This window comes from Monodelphis domestica, chromosome 8, assembly GCF_027887165.1.
Source record: "Monodelphis domestica isolate mMonDom1 chromosome 8, mMonDom1.pri, whole genome shotgun sequence".
In the NCBI taxonomy this organism is placed as follows: domain Eukaryota; kingdom Metazoa; phylum Chordata; class Mammalia; order Didelphimorphia; family Didelphidae; genus Monodelphis; species Monodelphis domestica.
This window is the reverse complement of record NC_077234.1, coordinates 90,362,364-90,383,897: the sequence shown is the minus strand read 5'-3', so window position 1 is coordinate 90,383,897 and position 21,534 is coordinate 90,362,364. Positions and strand designations below refer to the sequence as shown.

Below are 21,534 nucleotides of genomic sequence, written 5' to 3'. Positions count from 1 at the left end.
TGGCAGAGACTTTAATACTTTGGGGGACAATGTTATCCAAATGTGACTTTGCACAGAATAGATAGTTCTTTCTATTTGCAGTAGGAGACCAAGTTCTTTAGAGATGGTGGAGAGAGGATGCTTGGCAAGTTAGTTCCCCAAAGAGTTTAGAATTCCTATAATAATTCTTAGACATCTGAGCTTCCTGGTTAATTTTTTAAAAAAATATTTCACTCTCAGAAGGCATTATTTCTTTAAATGAATATTTTAATTGATACATTGGTTTTGACATGACAGATGCAACCCAATAATTCTCCCATGTATATTTCCTGAAGATATTTAAGCAAAACCACATAATAGTAGGATTACTGGTTTTGTGGTTTACTGATTGTTAATAGTAAGAAAGGATGTGGATTTAAAATTTAATTAATTGGTACCAACACCGTTTGTTGTATTGGTTTTATTGTCTTTTTTTTTACATTGTTGTAATTAGTCATTGTGCATATTATTCTTTGAGTTTTACTTTTATTGTTCTGCATTACTTTATATGTGTCTTCATGTTTATTTGGTCTTACTTATCAAATCTTACCAGTAATATTCCATTACATTCATACACCACAATTTATTCAGTCATTGCTCAACCATTGGGCATGTATTTTGTTTCTAGCTTTTTATAATTATAAATAATACTTCTATGAATATTTTTGTATAGATAGACCTTTTTCTGCTATTAATCTCTGTGAGATATTAACATGGTAGTATGGGGTCTCTGGGTCAAAAGGTATAAACCTTTTAATAACTTTTCTTACATAATGCATAATTATTTTTTACAATGTACTCTCTTCTCCCTCAGAAAGCCTCCTTCCCAAGAAAAACCAGGTTTCTACTCAACTTGAAATGGGGCTTTTGATAGCATTAAAAAAAATTAAAACTTCTTACATCTCCCTGCCACATCAATACACACTTTCCTATCCCTAAGGGATATATAAGAATAATGTTGTTTGTTTGTTTGTTTGTTTAAACTGGAAGAGACCTTAGAGGTTATATGATATAAACTATCATCTCATAGGGAAAACTAAGAATTTGGTGTTAGGAAAGATCTGGCTTTGATTCCTGCCTCTAATATATATTAGCTGTGAAAACATGGGCAAGGCCCTTATCCTCTCTGGGCCTAGATTTCCCTTTCTTCAGAAGAAGGGTTGGGAAGATCATGTGATGTATTTAAAGTTATTGGTAAATCTATAAGTGCTACATAAATGTTAACTATTTTTATTATGTGTAATTATTATAAATAAAAAGATCTGTGGAAATAAAATAGTATATTCAGTGAAATAGAATATTTAGCCAAAAAGCTTAGACTTCATAAGAAATTTTCACAATTGTTTTAACAGGTTAGCTATTGCTGAAAGTATCATAATTATAAGCAGAATGAACAAAAAGATTCTTCCATTTTAAAGACATGTATTAGTTTACCTGCAAAGTATCTGATCTGCTTTATGATATATTTTAGTTAAAGTTAAATTGGAGCCAAAATGCATTAACCTGAACAAGATTCAGTTCGTGTTCCCAACTAATTTGGTTGGGCATCCACCACTATCCTTTCTCCCTAAAGTGATAATTATGGAAGAGAGTCATTACCATTGACAATTTATTTTTTCAACTTAGTGGCTAGAACAGATGGATACTTGAATTAATGACATAATAGTTGGTATCTGTCCATAGGGAGCAGAGCCATAGTGATGGAATGTCAGTATGGGCCAAGGAGGAAAGGTTTCCAGGCCAAAAAAACTGGTGAGCAGGAAAGCACCTCCTCCTGTCAGCTCTACAAAGCCACTTGTCCAGCACGGTAAGCTTCAGCTAGATTAGGACCCCATATAGCAAGGAGCATACTACTATGATTAGAAGAGTAAAAAGACAGAATCAGAAGAATTAAACACGTTTTTCTCAATGTTATTTTGTTATTTTTGTTCAGGAATTGAAAATGTTCCTCATAGGCCAGTAAAAAGAAAAGAGAAAAACAAAACAAATCAGTAGTTGGAATTTTTGTGGGATTTCATAATATTTTATGTTAGCATCAGATCTCATATCATAAAATATTCTAAATATACTATTCAGTTTTTAAGGATTTTTGTATTTTACTGATGGCATAATTTTAGACAATATATTTAAATTTCAAAGGAAAAAATTTTAAATATTTTAGATTTCAAAAGGTATAAAAATGTAAATTGTATATTTTTCAATGATTTGGCTTCAAGTCTGACATGAGGAAACACCTCTATAAGTGAGCAAATAATTTTTTTCTCCATAAGTCAACAAATGTTTACTATTTGCTTAACTCATTGGTAGGCCCTGGTAAATGTGAAAGTATAAGATGATATCCATATCCATCAGGAGCTCACACTGTTGTTGAAGAAGCAAAGTACACATAGGAAACAATTTGAGAACAAGACAAGTACATTTGTGATATGCATGAAAGAATATGGTGGGATTTGGAGTTCTTGGAGAACACTTTACAGATGTTATATAGGCCTTGAAGGATGAGATTTGGAAAAGATCCAGGGATGTGGGTGGAAAATTATTCTAGGTAAAAACAAACATTAACAGCACAAAAGTGAAATGAACATGCTTTGTTGCCAGGACCATACAAAGAAGCCGAAGCAAGAAGTAGAAGTAAGACTGACTAGGTCACATGGGATCAGATTATGGAGGATGTTTGTATGCCTGACTGGGGCTCTGATTGGATCAGAGAGAGTAAAAAAAAAAAAAAAAAGCATTGTAGGTTTATGAACAAGAGGGTGTGATCTGATGAAACAAAATATCAATCAGGTTTTCTTGTGCAGGTTGATTTTGTGTAGGGCTGGCCTGGAAATATGAACAGTTAATAAATTATTAAAATAATAACATAAAAACTATGAGAGGTTGTTTGTAGTAGTAGTAAAGAAGAAGACTAGATATTTCAAAAGCTGCACAGATTATGGGCTAAGTGGTTGAAGTAGCCAGCAGAAATGATTGTTATTAGGCATTTGTGAAATTTTATGTACTCAGTGTGAAGTGTTATACCCTGATAAATAACCTTTTGTGTTTAATTTCTTTTATGAAGCTCTTAAGAAGTATAATGGGCGTTCATGTATATATAAATATATGTATGTCTACATACACATAAATGGATATTTTACCTAAAGTTGGTATGGTGTATAATTTCCTGGGAATAAATTGCCATCATACTTTAATTTTTTTATAGGATTTACATTAAAAAGGTACAGAAATTTCCTGATTATCGAGTTTCTACTGACCCCAAAATTGATAGAAAAATCATAAGAATGGAACAGGAGAAATCCTTTAACATGCTAAAGAAGAATTTGATAGATGCCGGAGGAGTTATCAGGTATGAGTTTCTTACTCTCACTTGACATTTTCAGTTTACCAGTTAATAATTGTTCGAATCCTTCTGCAAGTTAATGTTCAAAAAGATCAGTTTTTTCTAACTTGTTTTTAAAAAATGGAAATAATTGAGTACTATTTGCTATGCTAAGGGTTAAGATAATTTTTCTTTGTGCCATTTTTGGAATTTATGAATGGTATCATATATAGACTTGAACAAACAGTTTTATAAACCTAAACTTTTTTTCAAAATGATCTAGTCATAATTCCAATGACCAGATCAAAAATCCCAATTTGGTTTTACTGATGACAACCAAAAATAGAAAAAAAGAGAATTTTGATGATTGAGTTTACATAGGTTATTCTACTATTTCATTAACAGAAATTTTGCCTGACAACAATTTGATAGCAGCTAACTGCCATAAAATATGAGCTTAACATAACACTTTGCCCTCACCCTTTGTGCTTTAGATATTAAATAAGAAAAGGAGTGTTAGTCTTATCTCTAAGTTTTTCACTTTTGTGAGCTTAGACCAGGTTTGATTATTGTTCTGTAACCATGGAATATCCTGCTTTCATATGGCATTTAAAAGATTTAATTACATGGGAAATGAGCAGAATGGACTCTTCTTTTAATCCAATGTGTGTGATACTGTAAGTAGTTTTCATTTCATCAAGTTACCATTGCAAACATATAGTATAAAAAGTCAACTTAAAATACTATCCTTCAAAGCTAGTTCATTTGCCTAGCGGCTACTTTCTGCATTGCCATACAAGAGACCTGTGTTTGATTTCCAGTTGATTCTCTTGCTCATTGGGCCAACAGGAGCTGGGAGTGCTGTGGAGGCAGTGTTGTTGAGCCCCTGTGAGGGAAGAGTATCCCATATAGCTCAACAGGCTCTGAATCACATCCACTCTTTGGATGAAAGGATGGTAGGTGCAATGCAGAAGCTTAATTGGGGTGAAATGGAGGGTAAATGGAATTATACCCATTTCAGAATATAATGGTTGACATTAATATCTTTTTATTGTGAGGTAAAATTCCAATCATGTGGAACATAATATAAAATTACTTTTGTGTAATACTTTGATTCCCCATTACCACTTCATTTTTAGGTCTATCACAAGGTCTATAAAGGTTTATAAAGGCTTTTGTTTGATTGGGATACAATGACAGAAGCTGGAGAGAGCATATATTATAATTTGGTATAAATTGTCTTACCATGTAGTTTTTGCCTTACTAGATTCCTTTTTTTGATAGTTTCAGTAGGAAAGATTTTTTAAATTTCTGCTTCATACCTTAATTTAAAATTTTTCCTCTTTATTAGGTGGTATGTACAGTTGCCCACCCAAAAGGCTCATCAGTATCATGAATTAGAAACATCTTGCCACCCTCCTTCTCCTTCCCCTGTCCCTGTGTCTTCACTTGAAGATGAGGAAGATACAGTTCGGGATGAGAACTGTACTTTATCCTCACGTCTACATCCACAAGTAGCAGATAAAATCAGAGAGCTGGTATCTCAGGGAATAGAACAAGTCTATGCAGTGAGGAAACAACTAAGGTACAGTAGAAATAAAATACTAGCTTAAAGTTTAGCATTCAGCATCTGTTTCTTTTTCCCATTTATATAGCTACCATTCTAGTCCGAGTCTTCATCACAGTGTGCCTGGACTAGTTGTAGATTCCTAATTGTTCACCAATCTATCCTCACGCAAATGCTAGAATCATCTTACTAAGACCATTAAGTCTGACCCCTTAAGTTCCCTGTTCAAAACTTCATTGGTTTCCTATTGCTTATAGAGTAATATGCAAACTCCCTAGCTTCACATTTAAGGTCCTTTACATGTAATTTGGTTCCCACCTACCTCTCTAACATTATTTCATGTTACTCCTCTTCACAAATCTATATAACAGTAAAATGAACTTGTAGGTCATTTCTATAACTCAGTGTTCCATCTTCTGTTTCCATGTGCTTTTTCTAGCCATTCTCATGTCTCAGAGATTCTCCCTCCTCAACTCCACCTCCCAGATTCCTTGTCTTCCTTCATGGCTCAACTAGGCATCATTCCTTATTAAAACATTCCCTGGTTTGCTCTCTGGATGTTAGTGCTTTTTCCCTCTTAAGTTTTCCTTTTTCTTTTTTTAAACTTACCTGAACACATGTTGTATCTCTTCATAGAATGGGAGCTCCATGAGGGCAGGGACTATTTTGTTAATATATTTGTATTCTTGGTACCTAACACATCGTGGGGACTTAATAATGATGATAATAATAGCTAGCATTTATATGGCATTTAAGTTTTACAAAGTATTTTTCATGTTTTAGCACATATTCTCCCAACCTTGGAAGGTATAGATGCTATTATTATTCCCAATTTATAGATGAGAAAACTCAGATGAAGAATGGTTAAATGTCTCATCCAAAGTTATAAAGTATCTGGGGCAATATTCAACTTCAGGCCTTCAAAGTTCCAAATCCAAACCACCTAGATATTGGATCCTTTACACCAAGTGGAGAAACAAGATGTTTTCAGTTTATTGGAACTCTTCCTGAATTAATAAATTCCTAGGAGGATCTTGGCAAATCAGTCCTGTGATAGCTGATGTTTCCAGCTATGAATGCAGCATTCAAATCTAGTAAATCTGACTATCTCTAAACTAATTTGAAATGGTATATATGTGAAATCACTTTAAAATAAAAATGAGAAAAATCTGAATACTCAAAGACCTATTCAGTGGCCTAAATATTTATTATATTTCACATTATATTTAATGAGGAACTTTTTGTGATGATAGTCCCCTTATAATGAATTAATTTGGATGTTCCTTTTTTAATGGAAATTGACCTATAGATTACTGTACAGAATTCTTTGATATGTAACAAATAATTAAACTTTTTCACTTAAAATTAGGTCATTTGAGAACCAGAAGTCTTGTTCATCATGTTAATAATAATTATGATGGCTGACATGTGTATCGTACTTTAAGGTTTACAATACATTTTATATACATTATGTCATTTGCTTCTCTTATCAACTTTGGGAGGTAGGTACTTAAACATATTATTATGATTTCCACTTTACAGATGAGCATAACATGAGGTTCAGAGAGTTTTGTCATGCTGAAATTTAGCAGCTTGTCCATGATCTCTTAGTAAATGTCAGAGATATGGTGTCCAAAATCATTGAATAATCTTTACAGTACAGCCTGTTGCTTGTTGTCTTCTTAATAGTACTGTTTTGAAGAAATCCCAGTAACTTTTCTGCATTAGTATTTGTAAGATCTTTCTGATCAGCAGTCATCTTTGTGGGGGTTTTTTAACTCCATATTTAACATATGCTAGAGCAAGAGAGTCTTAATCATTTTTTTGTCATGGACCACTTTGGTTAGCAAGTAAAGCCTATGGTAATGTTTTTAAATGCATGAAGTAAAACACATATTACAAAAGAAACCAATTATATCGAAATGTTTTTCAAAACAAGTTAATGGACCCCAGGTTAAGAACCTCCACACTAATATGACCGGTTAAAAATCTAGAATTTAGAGACTTCCTAGAAGTATCAGAAGGGCTTTGTTATAATATGATCTCACCTAGAAAAGATTGTCTGCATGCAAACTCTGTCGTAACATGACATGAATATATGTTCTGCATTAATTCATATGCTGACTTAACAACTATCATGGCTTATTTAATAATGGCTCCGGTATTCTGTGTGCATGCACTTTTTCATCATATATTTCACCTTTAATTGGTATAATTACCATTTTCTAGCTATAGCTCTTCCTGAATATAATGTTTCACATACTATTTCACTCCACTCAACTATTTTTATTGATCTTCTCTTTATCTATCTGAGGCAGAAAATTATCTTTTCAATAATTCCCATGAAATGCCAAAATGGTTTATATATAGTGTGAATCTTAAAAACTACTCAGACTGTACTTTAGAAGATTTGGTTTAGCTATTTCCTTATTGTAAAAATGGAGATACTTGGTCTAACAAGAATCCGGAATGTCTTGGGAACTTTACATTACTCCACCTATACTTAGACAAACTTTAGGGGAAGATAAAGTTGTAAACCCCTGATTGAACAATGAAGGTACTTAACTCATACCTTATAGTGAAGCTAGAACCTTAAGCTAGGTCTATTTTTAGATCTAACACAAAAAGGTGTTAAGTACCAGTAAAGGTTAAATTAATCACAAAAAGGTCAAGTAACTCACAAAAGGCAAGCTTAACAAAGAAGTGTGAAGTACCTCAGAAGATATAATTTAACCAGAGAAGGTGAGAACTAAAGAGTGGTGAGAACTAAGAATGGGTAGTCCTAGAAAAAAGCATCTACTGTGATTGGTAGATGTAAAAATTTAGGGGAGGTGACATAAGAGAAAATTCTCTTTAAAAGAAGGCTAAAAGTCAGTTCAAGAGATTATTCTGAACTCAGTTCAGGAGATTGAGTTCAGTGGAGGACTGGAACCCAGTTTGGAGATGGTCTTGTGGTGAGTGATAAGACTGGCTCCCTTACCCTTAGGCTCAGGGAGGCCACTTTGGCCAAGGCCTTTAAACTACTGCCTGGCTCTCAGCCTAAGCCAGAGCAGTTTAAATTCTCTCTCTCTCTCTCTCTCTCTCTCTCTCTCTCTCTCTCTCTCTCTCTCTCTCTCTCTCTCTTACTCTCTCTATTAATTAAATCTCCATAATTCACAGTTGACTTGGGTATTTTATTATTTGGGAATCATCCCTGGTGACCAATTATTTAGATTTAAGTCAAAACACTAAAATTATCTTTACAATAAGCATTTAGGGAAAGAAAGCATGAAAGTTTTCTCATCCACGTGGGTTCTAGAACACTATTGCAGAAAAATGAAAAGTGGGAAAATGTAAAAAGTTTATGAAGTTAATAAACCATACCTTTTATACTGAAAAAATCTTTCTAGTTTTGGTCTTAAAGTACATGTTTTACATTATTTTCCCCTTTTCATATATTCACAGAAAATTTGTAGAGAGAGAATTGTTCAAACCTGATGAGATACCTGAAAGGCATAATTTGTCCTTTTTCCCAACTGTGAATGACATAAAAAATCACATTCATGAGGTCCAGAAGTCCTTGAGAAACGGAGATATGGTGTATAATTCAGAAACTCTTCCAGCTACGGTATGATTAGAAGTACATTTGGTTTCTTTTATGTTTCTTACTTAGTGTTTTTTTTTTTACTATTGTGCCTCTAATAGATTCCATTTATGATATTAGCCAGCATCTACTTCATAGAATTAATTTCTCACATGACATAACTTATGGAAAAAGTCACTCTGAAAATGTATATTATTTCTCTTAAGCTTATTACAACATTTTCTTGACCAAGTAGGACTAATAATTTTTGCATTTAAAAAAACTAGGCCTGAATTTTTTATGAAGAAAATTATAAATATAAATGATCATTAACAGGAGGTAATGAGGCATTTGTTACCCAAACACAAATCCCTAAGGATAGATGGATTATAGAATTTTCCTTAATAATAACATTGCTTTACAAATTCATAGAATTACAGATTATTAGAGAGCTGCAAGATCTAGTCCAGCCCCATTATTTTAGAAAGGGAAACTGAAGCCCTTGGGGATTAAGTGACCTATCTACCCCAGTTCAGAGAAGTGGTATTTAATTATTTTTATTTTCCAAACAACATTATTCTAAGTGTAATTAAAAACTATTTTCCCCAAATTTTGCCAAAGGTATAGTTGGAAGTTATAAGGTGGATTTACTTGCACATACAACTAAAAAGTAATCAACTTGATTTTCATATGTGGCTCATAATAAAGTCCATCCTACTCTTTTTATTTTCAGACTCACACCACACAGATTTTCCCAGATCTCATGGTCTGGGAAGAATGAAAACTCATTTTTGCATTGTCAGATGATTGAGGCGTTTTAACCAAAAAAACCAAAGCTTGATAGATAAGACTATTAGGTCATAGATTTAGAGTTAGAAGAGACCTCACAGGAAAGTCAGCAGCATTTATTATGTGCTTGCTCTCTACCAGGCACTGTATTAAGTGCTAGGGATACAAAGAAGGCAAAAAATAATCCCTGCTTGCAAGGTGCTCACAGTCTAATGAGAGAGACAACATAAAAAGAACTGTGTACACACAAGATCTGTACAGGGCCATTGAGCTAAAACCTTTCACTCCATAGATGAGGAAACAAGCCTAGTGTGGATAAATTACTTGTCATTACATGTTAAAATGCAGGGTTAGGCCTTCATTCATTTTATAATCCTAGTGAGGTAAGGATTAGGATCCCAACTCTAATTCTTTCTTTAAGGCATTTCTCTGTTGTTGTTGTTTTTTCTGTTAATTTCCTAATATGGTAAGGGAGATAAGTAGAATATGAGCCTTCAAGTGCTAATATTTCTTATTGGAATCTTTCAAATGAGATACTTTGCATATCAAAAGGTAGTTGCAGATTTCCCTACCATTATCATTATACCTTGTAAAACTTTTGTTTCTTTTGCAGTGACATTGAAATCCTGAAAATTATAAGTATTTTTGTTTTTTTTTTATATTTTTCCTATTGGTAGTGGTCATAGTATAATAATGTAATTAACTTGAGTACCCAGACATGAAGAGAACAAATACAAACTAAAAGGTAACTGCGGTTGGAAAAAAAATATAAAGGATAACAATTATTGGTACTTTCCAATATTACTGCTTTATTATGTATATTTTCACATGTTTACTGAATTGATTATTTTTCATTTCAGCTCCAATGGACCACAGACAGTGGGAACATTCTCACAGAGACTGTAACAGTTACATTTGCATCACCATCTATTGAGGGTAGGCTCATGCTGAATATAATTAAAATATTTTTTTAATGTATTTGAACAATTCCAAATTTTTCCAAAACCTGATTTTCATGTTTTCTTATAAAATAATCAGTGGTTAGCTAAATTGATACCCAAAAGAGTTCTACCAGCAACCACCTTGAGGTGGTTTGACCCAAAAGTTAAGACCTTTTGATTTTTTTGTTTTCCTCTTTCTTATATGCAGTTTATTGTTCTTTTTTCCCCCCAACCTTTATCTTCCAGGAGTCTTTGCAGACATTTATTATCATGACATAAAAAAGGCTTTGTGCTGGTTACCCACAGTGTGACCACAATGCTGGTTTACATACATAATAGTCATAAAGACAGTGTTATTGATTAGTTACTGATCATTACGTATATTTAGTTATATATAAGGAGGTAGCAACGTGAAAGTGAAAGTTTTAAGACCAGGAATTCGTTATTAAGGGAGGTTACAAAATGTCATTTCTTTTAAAAAAACAAGTTAGGGTTCATATATATATCTGGAGAATTTTAAGTGTAGTCCTGCCTGAACACAATATAACCTCATGAAGTTCTTTAATCCAGTTTTTCAAACCAAATGAGAGACTGGAATAAAGTGCCCTGGAACTCAAAAGAAATAGTTCTTGTTTTAACAGTTTATTGGTGATATGATATACTTTAGGAAGCTCACCAGGAGAATCGATTATCACTAAAGTGGAAGCAAATCAGACAGGGGAGTCTTTGTCTCCAGAGACAGCCCAGTTACTCTCTTCACTCTCTTCACTTCAGCCCAAAATATTTGCACAGTTGCAGGTAGGTGTTTATCAAAGCAGCCAAGTTTAATTATATCCATTCAAATTTTCAAAGAATTTGTTTTCTTTTTTTATTTATAGAATGGTTATGAGAATTTTTACATTCCCTATAAATTCCCATTTTAGAAATAATCTAGCATCTTTTACATTGATTTAAGACATATTGTATGAGTTTATTTGAATACAAATATGGTGAAATTTAAAGTTCTCATACTTTACTTAGTATCATGTAGTGATAGTATCAAAGAATTTTAGAGGAAGGAACCTTAACTAGTATTTCTTCTTGTCCCAATCAAGTGTCTGAATGAAAAACAGTATCTTATGAGAAAAAGTTGTGCATAAAACAAACATTTTGGTAACTAGTTTTAATGTTTTAAAGGGTTTACAGTTACAACCAGCATTCACCTCTACCGATGGAACAACTGCTTTGATATCAGTAAATAATCACTCCCATTCTACTTCTTCAAACCTTCTGGATTCAGTAGGAAGTGTTGCATTGAACCATTCTCTCGTGCTCACTCAAGGACATAACCTTCAAGCAGGAACCTGCCTAACACACAATCATACTGCTTCCTCTACACTGGATAACATTCCAGGACCGGATCAGAACCTTGTTACAATGGGTCAACTGGTAGCATTTGGAGGCATTGAGGATGCAGCAAGCCTGGAAGGAAGTGTTCATCAAATAGTTTTGGGAGATGTACAAACCATTCCAATCAGAATTGTGAACAACCATCCAACTCTTAGTAAGTTGAAATCAGCATACATTGTTACTATTTTTAATATTTATGAAATTGACAGTATTCTAAATCATGTGAGAAGAAATTTATAGTCTATGCATAATATATTTGTAATCTCAATAAAGTAAATTAAATAAGCCTATAAAAAGAAAGAAGGAAAAGCTCACTACTTAGAATTAGACATTTATTTTATCTTTCTGTCTCTACTATTGTCTTTTCCTACTTCTTAGTTCAAAAATTAAAATCTACAAATCTAATCAAAGTTAAAATCAGTAAAAGTGCAAAATCAATAAGGGCTTTCATGAATGGTTTTGAACTAAAGTTTTTATGAGAGTATGAAAAGTATTCTACTTCATAAATAAAATGGAATAACACAATGGGAAGACACAGGATGGAAAAACATATTTAATCAAAAGTAAAGTGAGTAATAAATACAGATCAAAGGGCCTGACGTAGTTCAAGAAAGGAAGAAAAAGTAGAATTAGCATTAAAGATAAAAGTAAAGATAAAGAAATAAGAATTTTAGACAGAAACCACTAAGGTTGAGTTTTGTGGCCCCAGGTGATCTGAAAAGGATGAATTTTTTTAAATTTTATTTTATTGATTAATTAAAATTTTTCCATAGTTACATGATTCATGTTCTTACCCTCCCCACCTCTACTCCTCATCGCCAATGAGCAATTCCATTGGGTTTTATATGTGTCATTGATCAAGACCTATTTCCATATTACTGATATTTGCACTAATGTGATCATTTAGAGCAAGGGTCCCCAAACTATGGCCTGTGGGCCACATGTGACCCCCTGATGCCATTTATCCAGCCCCCACCACACTTCTGGAACTTGTTACGGCTAGCGGTGACAAATATGGAATCAGACATTGACCATCTTGTTAGCCAAAAGCAGGCCCATAGTTCCCATTGAAATACTGGTCAGTTTGTTGATTTAAATTTACTTGTTCTTTATTTTCAGTATTGTATTTGTTCCCATTTTGTTTTTTTTTACTTTAAAATAAGATCTGTGCAGTGTGCATAGGGATTTGTTCATAGTTTGTTTTTTTTAATAGTCCGGTCCTCCAACGGTCTGAGGGACAGTGAACTGGTCCCTTGTGTAAAAAGTTTGGGGACCCCTGATTTAGAGTCTACATCCCCAATCATATCCCCATCAACCCATGTGATCAAGCAGTTATTTTTATTTGGTGTTTCTACTCCCACAGTTTGTTCTCTGAATGTGGATGGTGTTCTTTCTCATAATTCCCTCTAAATTGTGCTGGGTCATTGCATTGCTGCTAGTAGAGAAGTCCATTACATTCAATTGCACCACAGTGTATCAGTCTCTGTGTACAATGTTTTCCTGGTTCTGCTCCTCTCGCTCTGCATCACTTCCTGGAGGTTGTTCCAGTCTCCATGGAATTCCTCCAGTTCATTATTCCTATTAGCACAATAGTATTCCATCACCAACATCACTTTGTTCAGCCATTCCCCAATTGAAGGGCATCCCCTAGTTTTCCAATTTTTGGCCACCACAAAGAGTGCAGCTATGAATATTCTTGTACAAGTCTTTTTCCTTATTATCTCTTTGGGGTACAAACCCAGCAGTGCTATAGCTGGATCAAAGGGCAGACAGTCTTTTATCGCCCTTTGGGCATAGTTCCAAATTGCCCTCCAGAATGGTTGGATTAATTCACAACTCCACCAGCAATGAATTAATGTCCCTACTTTGCCACATCCCCTCCAGCATTCATTACTTTCCATAGCTGTTATGTTAGCCAATCTGCTAGGTGTGAGGTGATACCTCAGAGTTGTTTTGATTTGCATCTCTCTGATTATAAGAGATGTAGAGCACTTTTTCATGTGCTTATTAATAGTTTTGATTTCTTTGGCTGAGAACTACCTGTTCATATCTCTTGCCCACTTAAATCAATTGGGAAATGTGAGCCGGAATTCTTAGGTTGCTCTTAGAAGTCATTTTTCTCAAACAGTCACACCAATAGTCTGTCCACACAGGACAAATTTATTCATATTCCTATACTATACCAATAATCAATAAGGGTTAGAAAACCTTTCTAACACCTCATTGGATCACTTCTTTTTATTCAAAATATTCTGAATTGGATATTTTTAGGAAGAATTTTTACAGTCTGAGAAAAACAAAAATAAACTTAGAAATTCTTCTCAAACTACATCCTCATCTCCATTCCTGGTCACCTTCTTTAACTGGAAGAACTATGGTGATTTTCTTCAGAAAATATTCACCAAAAAAAGCGCTATAAATAGTTTAAATATTATCTAGCTGACTAAAAGGATCTTATTTATATGTCACTGAAAAATACAAAACCTTTTGTCAGCGGGCTCCTGAGATGACTAATCAGTGGTAGTCCTAACAAGACAGCCTTTTTGAAATAGGACTCCCCAGAAATCTTGAATTGATTTAAAATTTGAAGGACCACTTGATAGGAACTCCCAGAGCTACTCAAACTATATAACCAGTGGTTCTTTCTTGTGGGGATAGGGGCTGACATTAGCTTCATTAATGTTTATTTGGTTTGTATAACACTCTCATGAACTGTATGGCATTCTTTGCCCCTCTACTCTTTATCAACAATAAAAAATATGTGATATCTCGAAGAAAGATGATTCATCTCAGACCTTCTACTTTCTAGTTTTCAGTAGTGTTGCTGGTATATACTAAACTTAGAGTTACTTAGTTTCAACTACTTATAGTTTTAAGGTTGGAAATGATACAGGTCTGAAATTCTTTTTTTTTTTTTGTAGATAGACTATATGAATAGTGCAGATAGCCAAGTAAAAACATTCTTTTAAGACATAACTTTTTTTTTTTCAAATTAGTACAAACTCTAGAGTTTCTTGATCAACAGAAAATTTCCATTAACATGTAACTACATAAAGTTGTTGAAGTGGTACTACATAAAAGTGTTGTACATTTTGCTAACTATACAAACATCTCAAGTTTCCCTTCAAAGAAAGGGAATTTTCTTGCCATTTATTTTTGCCTTTTATTCACATAAATATTCATTGGAATCTTATCTTTAAAAACTATTTAGGCTGACAAAATCTGTTTGAAAATGTTACTTGTTAAGGTTTGGCTTTTTTTTAATTTAATGAGCAAGTTATTCTTTTTTTTTTTTTTTGAAAATTTTATTTACTCAATTTAGAACATTATTCTTTGGTTACAAGAATCATATTCTTTCCCTCCCTGCCTTTCCCCCACCGCTTCCCGTAGCATGCAATTCCACTGGGTTTTATGTGTATCCTTGATCAGAACCTATTTCCATGTTGTTGATGTTTGCACTAGGATGTTCATTGAGAGTCTACATCCCCAATCATATCCACCTCAACTCATGTAGTCAGTCAGTTGTTTTTCTTCAGTGTTTCTGCTCCCACAGTTTTTCCTCAGAATGTGGATAGTGTTCTTTCTCATAGATCCCTCCAGGTTGTTCTGGATCATTGCATTGCCACTAATGGAGAAGTCCATTGCATTCGATTGTATCACAGTGTATCAGTCTCTGTGTACATTGTTCTCCTGGTTCTTGAGCAAGTTATTCTAAGAAACTATTTAAAGGAGAATAGTTTTACGGTTTTGTCTACATTCCTCTCTCCTTTTTCATTTTTAGTTATGTTCAAGCAATATGATTTCATCTTTTCACACAAGAAAATGAGTAATATCAATGTTGTAAATCACAAAATCATTACATTTTCAACTATACAATCTAGATTTTAAATTGCTATGCTGTATTTCAAACTGTCGTCATGTTTGGCTTCTAAAAATATAATTCTAAAAAGTTTGTTATTGTTAAAAAGTAGTGACCTTATTATCTGCCTTTTGTTTTTAAAGTTGAAGAAAATCCACAAGGTACCATTTCTCTGAGTCATGTTAAAGAAGAACCCAGTGAATCAACATCATCTGAGCAAGCAAATAATAGCCTGGTCAGAAATACCTCATCCATGATTTAAGTTTCTCCAGACTTTTAAGACTTAAATTTTGAAGAATTCAACTGTGTTGGAAATGAAAGTAGTGTCAAAATAGTGCCATTCTTCACAGTGGCATTGTAAAGAGTATTCTGTAAATTTTTTCTGATGGGTACTTTCTTTCATATAAAACTGATAATGATTTGTGCCAATTCAAAGTCATTGTTACCTTATAAGAGAGTTTCTTATTTTTTTCAGTTTTGGGTAGATCTGCCATTTCCAGATTGTCTGACTTAGCCAATATTTCAAAAGATAGGCTAAAATGAATGATTTGTAAAGGTTTGGTGCCAATGTAAATGTTTCTCCTACTCATCTCATAAAACATCTTATCTGATTTTGGTGCTTCATAGCTGACCAAAACATGCTATTAAATACATCAGTCATTATAGCAGACTTTTTTCCCTTTTCTTATTTTCCTGTGTGTGTTCTTTTTTTTAAAGAAAGAAGATGCTAGGGCTTAACCTACTAAGGGAGAAAAATGGCTTTTATTAACAGAGTTTGTTTGACACTAGTAGAAAAAAGTACTGAAACAATGAAGAAACTGAATATAAGGAAGAAAGTCATATTCCAAAGATAAAGAAAATATGGATGATAAGTAATATTGCAAATATGAAGAAGAATGGGTTTCATTTGTTAAAAATCATTTTCAATATTATAAATTATTTTCTCTTAGGTTACAATCTATTTTACCTGGAAATAGTGGTTTTTAAAATTATGACCACTAATGACCCATAGCCACTTCAGCTGAAATGTGGCTGCACTTTAGCTATTTCCCTTCAACATTTTGCACTTCCAGTTACAAAAAAAGAACTCATTAATTTATAATTTTCAGAAGGATACTTGGAATATCCTAAGTTCAGAGAATTACTTATGTAACTTGAATTACACAGAAAAGCAACAGAAGTAAATGTAGCATATAAAAATATTGTCTTTATAGCTAAAATACTACCTACCATCAGTGGAATTAGAAAAAATTTAAAAACATTAAAAAGTTCCCAGAGTTTACAGACAATTTATAAAGCTTTTAAAATTGTTCTCAGATGATTTTTTTTTGCTACATTACTTTGAAGATCTATACCAAGTTGAAAAAAAACAGGAACATATTTACATTTTTTCTGTGCCAAACAAAATTCTTTATGGATTGACTGGCATTTAAAACTAAAATGTTTCTATTAAAATATTTATGCACAAATTTATTGTTACTTATAATAATAAAATGTATTGAGCCACTGCATTTACTAATTAAATTATTTACTTCAACTGCAATGTATCATAGTAGCATTTTCAATATAAATCCCTGTTTTCAAGTTTGATGTTGACAGAAAAGTCAAGCATAGTTGGTTAGTAATTCAGCTTCATGACAATTTTTCAAAAAAAAATTTTTTTTTCATTTAAAAGGACTTATCAGTGTTACGTATCAAAGATCCAGAATTTTCACATGGATGTTAGTGTTAATATACAGGGCATAGAAATGCAAAATGATGTTTGATGTTAATATTTTGACTACTCAAATCACTTTTTGTTTTTCTAAAGTGATTAAACAAAGTCAGGAAGGATTCTCATCCTTCATCCATTTCAGTTATTTTAGTGTCTGTCAACATTTTGAGAGGTCTTTCATTCCAGGTGGATGAAAAATAGAACCTGTGTCATAATTATAAATGTCTATTTTCTTTTTTATATTTAATTTTGTACTTTTAAAATTATTTAATGTAAAGTTTAATTTTTATTTAAATCTAAAACTTTTTAGTGAGAAGCATTTTCTTTTCTGAGAAGTGAAAATATTTAACATGGACATTCATAGTGGCTCCAAATCTACCAGATCTAATTATGTTAAGTCTGTGTTATACTTGATAAATTTTTCTTTTGTTAAGTCCACTGATAATTTACCTTAAACTTCAGTTTCAACTAACATTTGTAGTATTTTGACTGAAGCCAGTGGGTGAATTTGTTAAGAGTTGTCCATATTAATTTCAAAGTTAGAGGTTTGGAGACTAAAAATGATTACTTTTATTTCCATTGCTACCTCTCACATTGGTGTTTTGTTATTATTCTCTTCCTTATGATTTCAAACACTAAATATCAGTCTTAGAAGTTAATTATTTGACCTGACATTTTCATTTGTCTTTTGAAGTTTTTGAATTATTAAATTAAAAGTACCAATTAAGATGCTTATTTTGTTCAGTTACTTTATGCTAAAGAGATGTCAGAGAACATAAACCATAATTCTTTATCTGAAGTTCTTTTTTTACAAATATTCTTCTCATCTCATTTTGCTTACTCTCTGCTTTTTATAATTGGAACAGAAAGCAACAGCGTATCTTGAAAACAAATTTAAAAGAATGTTAAAATCTATCTTAACATTCTTCTAGTTTTACAGGTAGACGGTGGAAATATCAGTATTTCATCTGGATCTTTCATTGAGTAGTTTTTCCAAATACGTTCTAAAAACTTATTTTTTATCCTCCAGGTGCATGCTCATGTTATATCAGTGTTGTCTTTGAAGGTGCCTAGGCTTTTGTTACAAAAAATGTGTTTACATATTTCGTCTTAGATTTGTTTTAAGGCATGTGATGAATTTGTCATAATGATATAACATTTTCTATAACCACACAGTTGGCATTCTCCTCCTAATTGCTAATTGTAAAGTTTTTCATGTTCTCTTGTGTGTAATATATGATGAGGTAAACCCAGGTAGTGAGATTGTGCATTTAAAATAAGCAGATAAGATTTCAGAATTGACCTTTGAGCAAATTTCTGAACTATTGACTATCATAATATAGTTCATATTCCCAGCCACCAAAATTTTTTCAAGCCCAAGTCAGTTATAATTAAATAACTATAATTTCCCTCAGTCAGTTTCCCATAAAAGCAATTAATATCTTTAAAACAAAAGACTTATGCATGAAGAAACTGTTGACTACAATGCAGGAAAGTAATAGAAAACATGAATTCCTTCTTCTGGTCTTATACTAAGAGATTTTTAGTATTAAACCAAAGAAATCCATGTTTTCTCTTTCTTTACCTGTTTTAGAGACATGCTTAATCATGTGGATATGAAAAATGTTGTTTAACTTGTATAAAGTTTAAAAGAGATAAAGTGTATATTTATTGTAACTTAATGTATAGTGTTCTTGTTATAATGTAATTTTTTAAAAACTCAAACCAAAAAAAGCCTTTTTTAAAAAACTTGTTATAAAATTTTTTATATTTCCCTTGGAGATTGAGGTGCTTTTTGTTTATTTTGATGCTATAAAATAAACATCTTGTTACCTGAATATGTTGATAGTGTAACCTAAGTTGGTTTTTTTTTTTTGGAATTTGAAAGTACTTAATTAAACACAACTAGTAGGAGATGCTGAAATATCTTAAACCCATCACCATAACAACCATTGACATTTAAAAGAATTTCTTTAAAGATTTCTAAGGGATAATTTAAATGTTGTGTTCCTGTTTTTTAATAGTTATTTTTTACTCTTTCATTTTCTTTATTTTCATCATTCTACCTTTTTATTTCACTGTCAATCTCAGTGGCGTTAGAAGCCTTTCTTCTACCAGCAAGTGTGCCAGATTAACATCCAGAAGCTTTAGGTGGTAGACTAAAATATAATTATTAACACCTTTAGTTATGGTAGCCAAGCTTTAGTGCTAGAACAGTCTATATCTTTTTCACTTGAGTGTGTGAGTTCTATTTATTTATCTACATATTTAGAAAATCATAAACTGTCAGATTTGGAAGAGTCTTCAGAGGTCACCTGGATGGACCTGGTCAGGAATTCCTTCTACCACATCCCTCAGGAAAAGTCATCCAGGAACAGTGAGCTAGAGTACAAAACCTGGAGTCAGAAAGATCCAGGTTCAAATCTGGCCTCAGACACTTCCTAGCTATGTGACTAGCTGGGAAAGTCACTCAACCCCATTGCTTAGCCCTTGCCTTTCTGTCTTTTTTTTTCCAGAGGGAAGAAGCATTTATTCTTTCTTTGAGGTGGCTGGACAGGTCCTTTGGGGATGGCGAAAGTTCATCTATCTCTAGTTTCTGGAAATCGGGGTTGTTGATCAAGGATGCTAACACATCAGAGATTCAACTTAAATAAAAAACTGCATGGTAGGGGCCCAGCCCAGGATTGTCACTGCAAATACTTTCCAAGGGTTTGGTCTCAGGACCTTTTTCTAGGAGAGAAATTCTCTTCTCTGCTATGACTTTGAGGAAGTTATAAGTGAGGGTTGCTGCTAAAAAAGTAAGGGTTTGAGGTTTTTTTTTTTTAAATCATCCAGCTACTATTTGAAAATTAACATTGATATGGAATGCTCTGGTTCCTGAATAGCCCATATTACTTTTGGACAGCTCTGGTTGTTTAAAGTTTTTCTTTGCATTGAAGTTAAAGTCTTCCTCAATGCAACTTTCTATCATCACTCTTAATTCCATTCCTTTGGGGTCAAGCAGAACAATTCTAAGACTCTGTCTTATTAACAGCCCTTCAGGTATCTGAAAATAACTACCTAGTCTCCTTACCACCTCTTCATATTTAAATCTTTTCTTCTACAAGCTAAACATTCACAGGTAAATCAACTGTTCATCTTACAACTTGGTCTGCAGGCCTCTCATCAACCTGGTAATATGCTTACAGTCCTTGAATCATACATATAAAAGTTCTTTTTCAACTATTTTTGATATTCGTTGCCAATTAGGTAATGGCATTCTTACTTTGTAGAAGAATTTACCTTGGTTGTCTGATGGCAACAGTTGCAACTATTCATCTACCCAATGATAGGGGAAATGAAAGGGGGAAAAACACCCTTTTTTTCTAATTTTGCAGGCTTGGAAGGACAAAAAAAATCAATTATGTTTTTCATCTAGGATTAAAAAAGACTCATTAGGACAAAGCCTTCTAAAACTTCTCTCTCTTGGAACTCACTGAATTCAGTTCAATTCAGCAAATATTTTTGAAAGCCTTTAATTTAGTTTAATTAGCCAGATACAATTCTAGATGCTGGGGATACAAGCATAAAAGTGAAAATAGTCCCTGCCTCCAAAAACCATTCATTGTGTAGAGCCAGACAGATTCCTGAAGTCTTAGATAATATCATTGACTCTTATAATTAAACAGTATTACTCTTCATTTTTGGTGACTATTTATAAATACTTATTTACCTGTGCATTCTTCTAGGTCCTCAAGGGACTATGATGATTTCTAATAAATGAAATATCCAATAGATGACAAGTAAAAATAATTGGTGTCTTGCTTAAAGTCTGACACAATAAAAATTACTTTTAGGATCTTTTGTTGTAATAGAGATCACATGTTCCAAAATATCTGTCAGGGTAGGGTCATTTGAATCAGTGAGTCACTTAACCCATCTCCTTTATTATGTAAGTGAGGAGATGCTATGTCCTGATACCTTAACCAGGCAAGCGCACATCTCATTTGGTCTGAGACTTGAAGTATTAAAAGTTGTTGAAAGCTATTAGAATGATGCTTACAGATCTAGTCACCCCTGTGGGTCCTTGGTAAAATATCGAATCCGTTCTGGGACTGAAAAACTTGGGTGATCAGCAGACCAGGAGAAAATGAGTATCCCAGCCAAAACTTAAGAAAAGGATTTGGGTTGGAAGTTGGTTTGCTTTGGGTTGAAGGAGAGTGCCTTGGCTTCCCTTCCTGCCATAGTCACAGGAGGGCCTTTGGAGCTTTGAAGGATCCAAAAGATTTTGGCCTTCCTGGCTATTAGTGTCCTATCTGTATCCCCAGAAGACTTCACGGCATTGTTTGCATTGAGCCAGGTCAAACTGGATGAGATGAGGAAAGGTGAATGCAAGG

At 33.2% G+C, this 21,534-nt stretch overlaps 1 protein-coding gene across 10 annotated transcripts in view; it reads left to right on the top strand.

Moving 5' to 3' along the window:
* CARF (calcium responsive transcription factor) overlaps positions 1–18,996 on the top strand; it is a 73,935-nt gene extending 54,939 nt beyond the window's left edge. For 9 of the 10 annotated variants that reach the window (XM_056807499.1, XM_007501908.3, XM_056807494.1 and 6 more), the window contains 8 exons: positions 1,702–1,825; positions 3,221–3,364; positions 4,689–4,922; positions 8,349–8,511; positions 10,116–10,191; positions 10,864–10,994; positions 11,373–11,739; positions 15,588–18,996. In XM_056807499.1, the coding sequence (XP_056663477.1) occupies positions 1,702–1,825; positions 3,221–3,364; positions 4,689–4,922; positions 8,349–8,511; positions 10,116–10,191; positions 10,864–10,994; positions 11,373–11,739; positions 15,588–15,706 (1,358 nt within the window). In that variant the 3' untranslated portion in view covers positions 15,707–18,996. The remainder of the gene's footprint in view (positions 1–1,701; positions 1,826–3,220; positions 3,365–4,688; positions 4,923–8,348; positions 8,512–10,115; positions 10,192–10,863; positions 10,995–11,372; positions 11,740–15,587) is intronic. The other variant, XM_056807501.1, reaches the window with a different exon arrangement.
* The last annotated feature ends 2,538 nt before the right edge of the window (positions 18,997–21,534 follow it).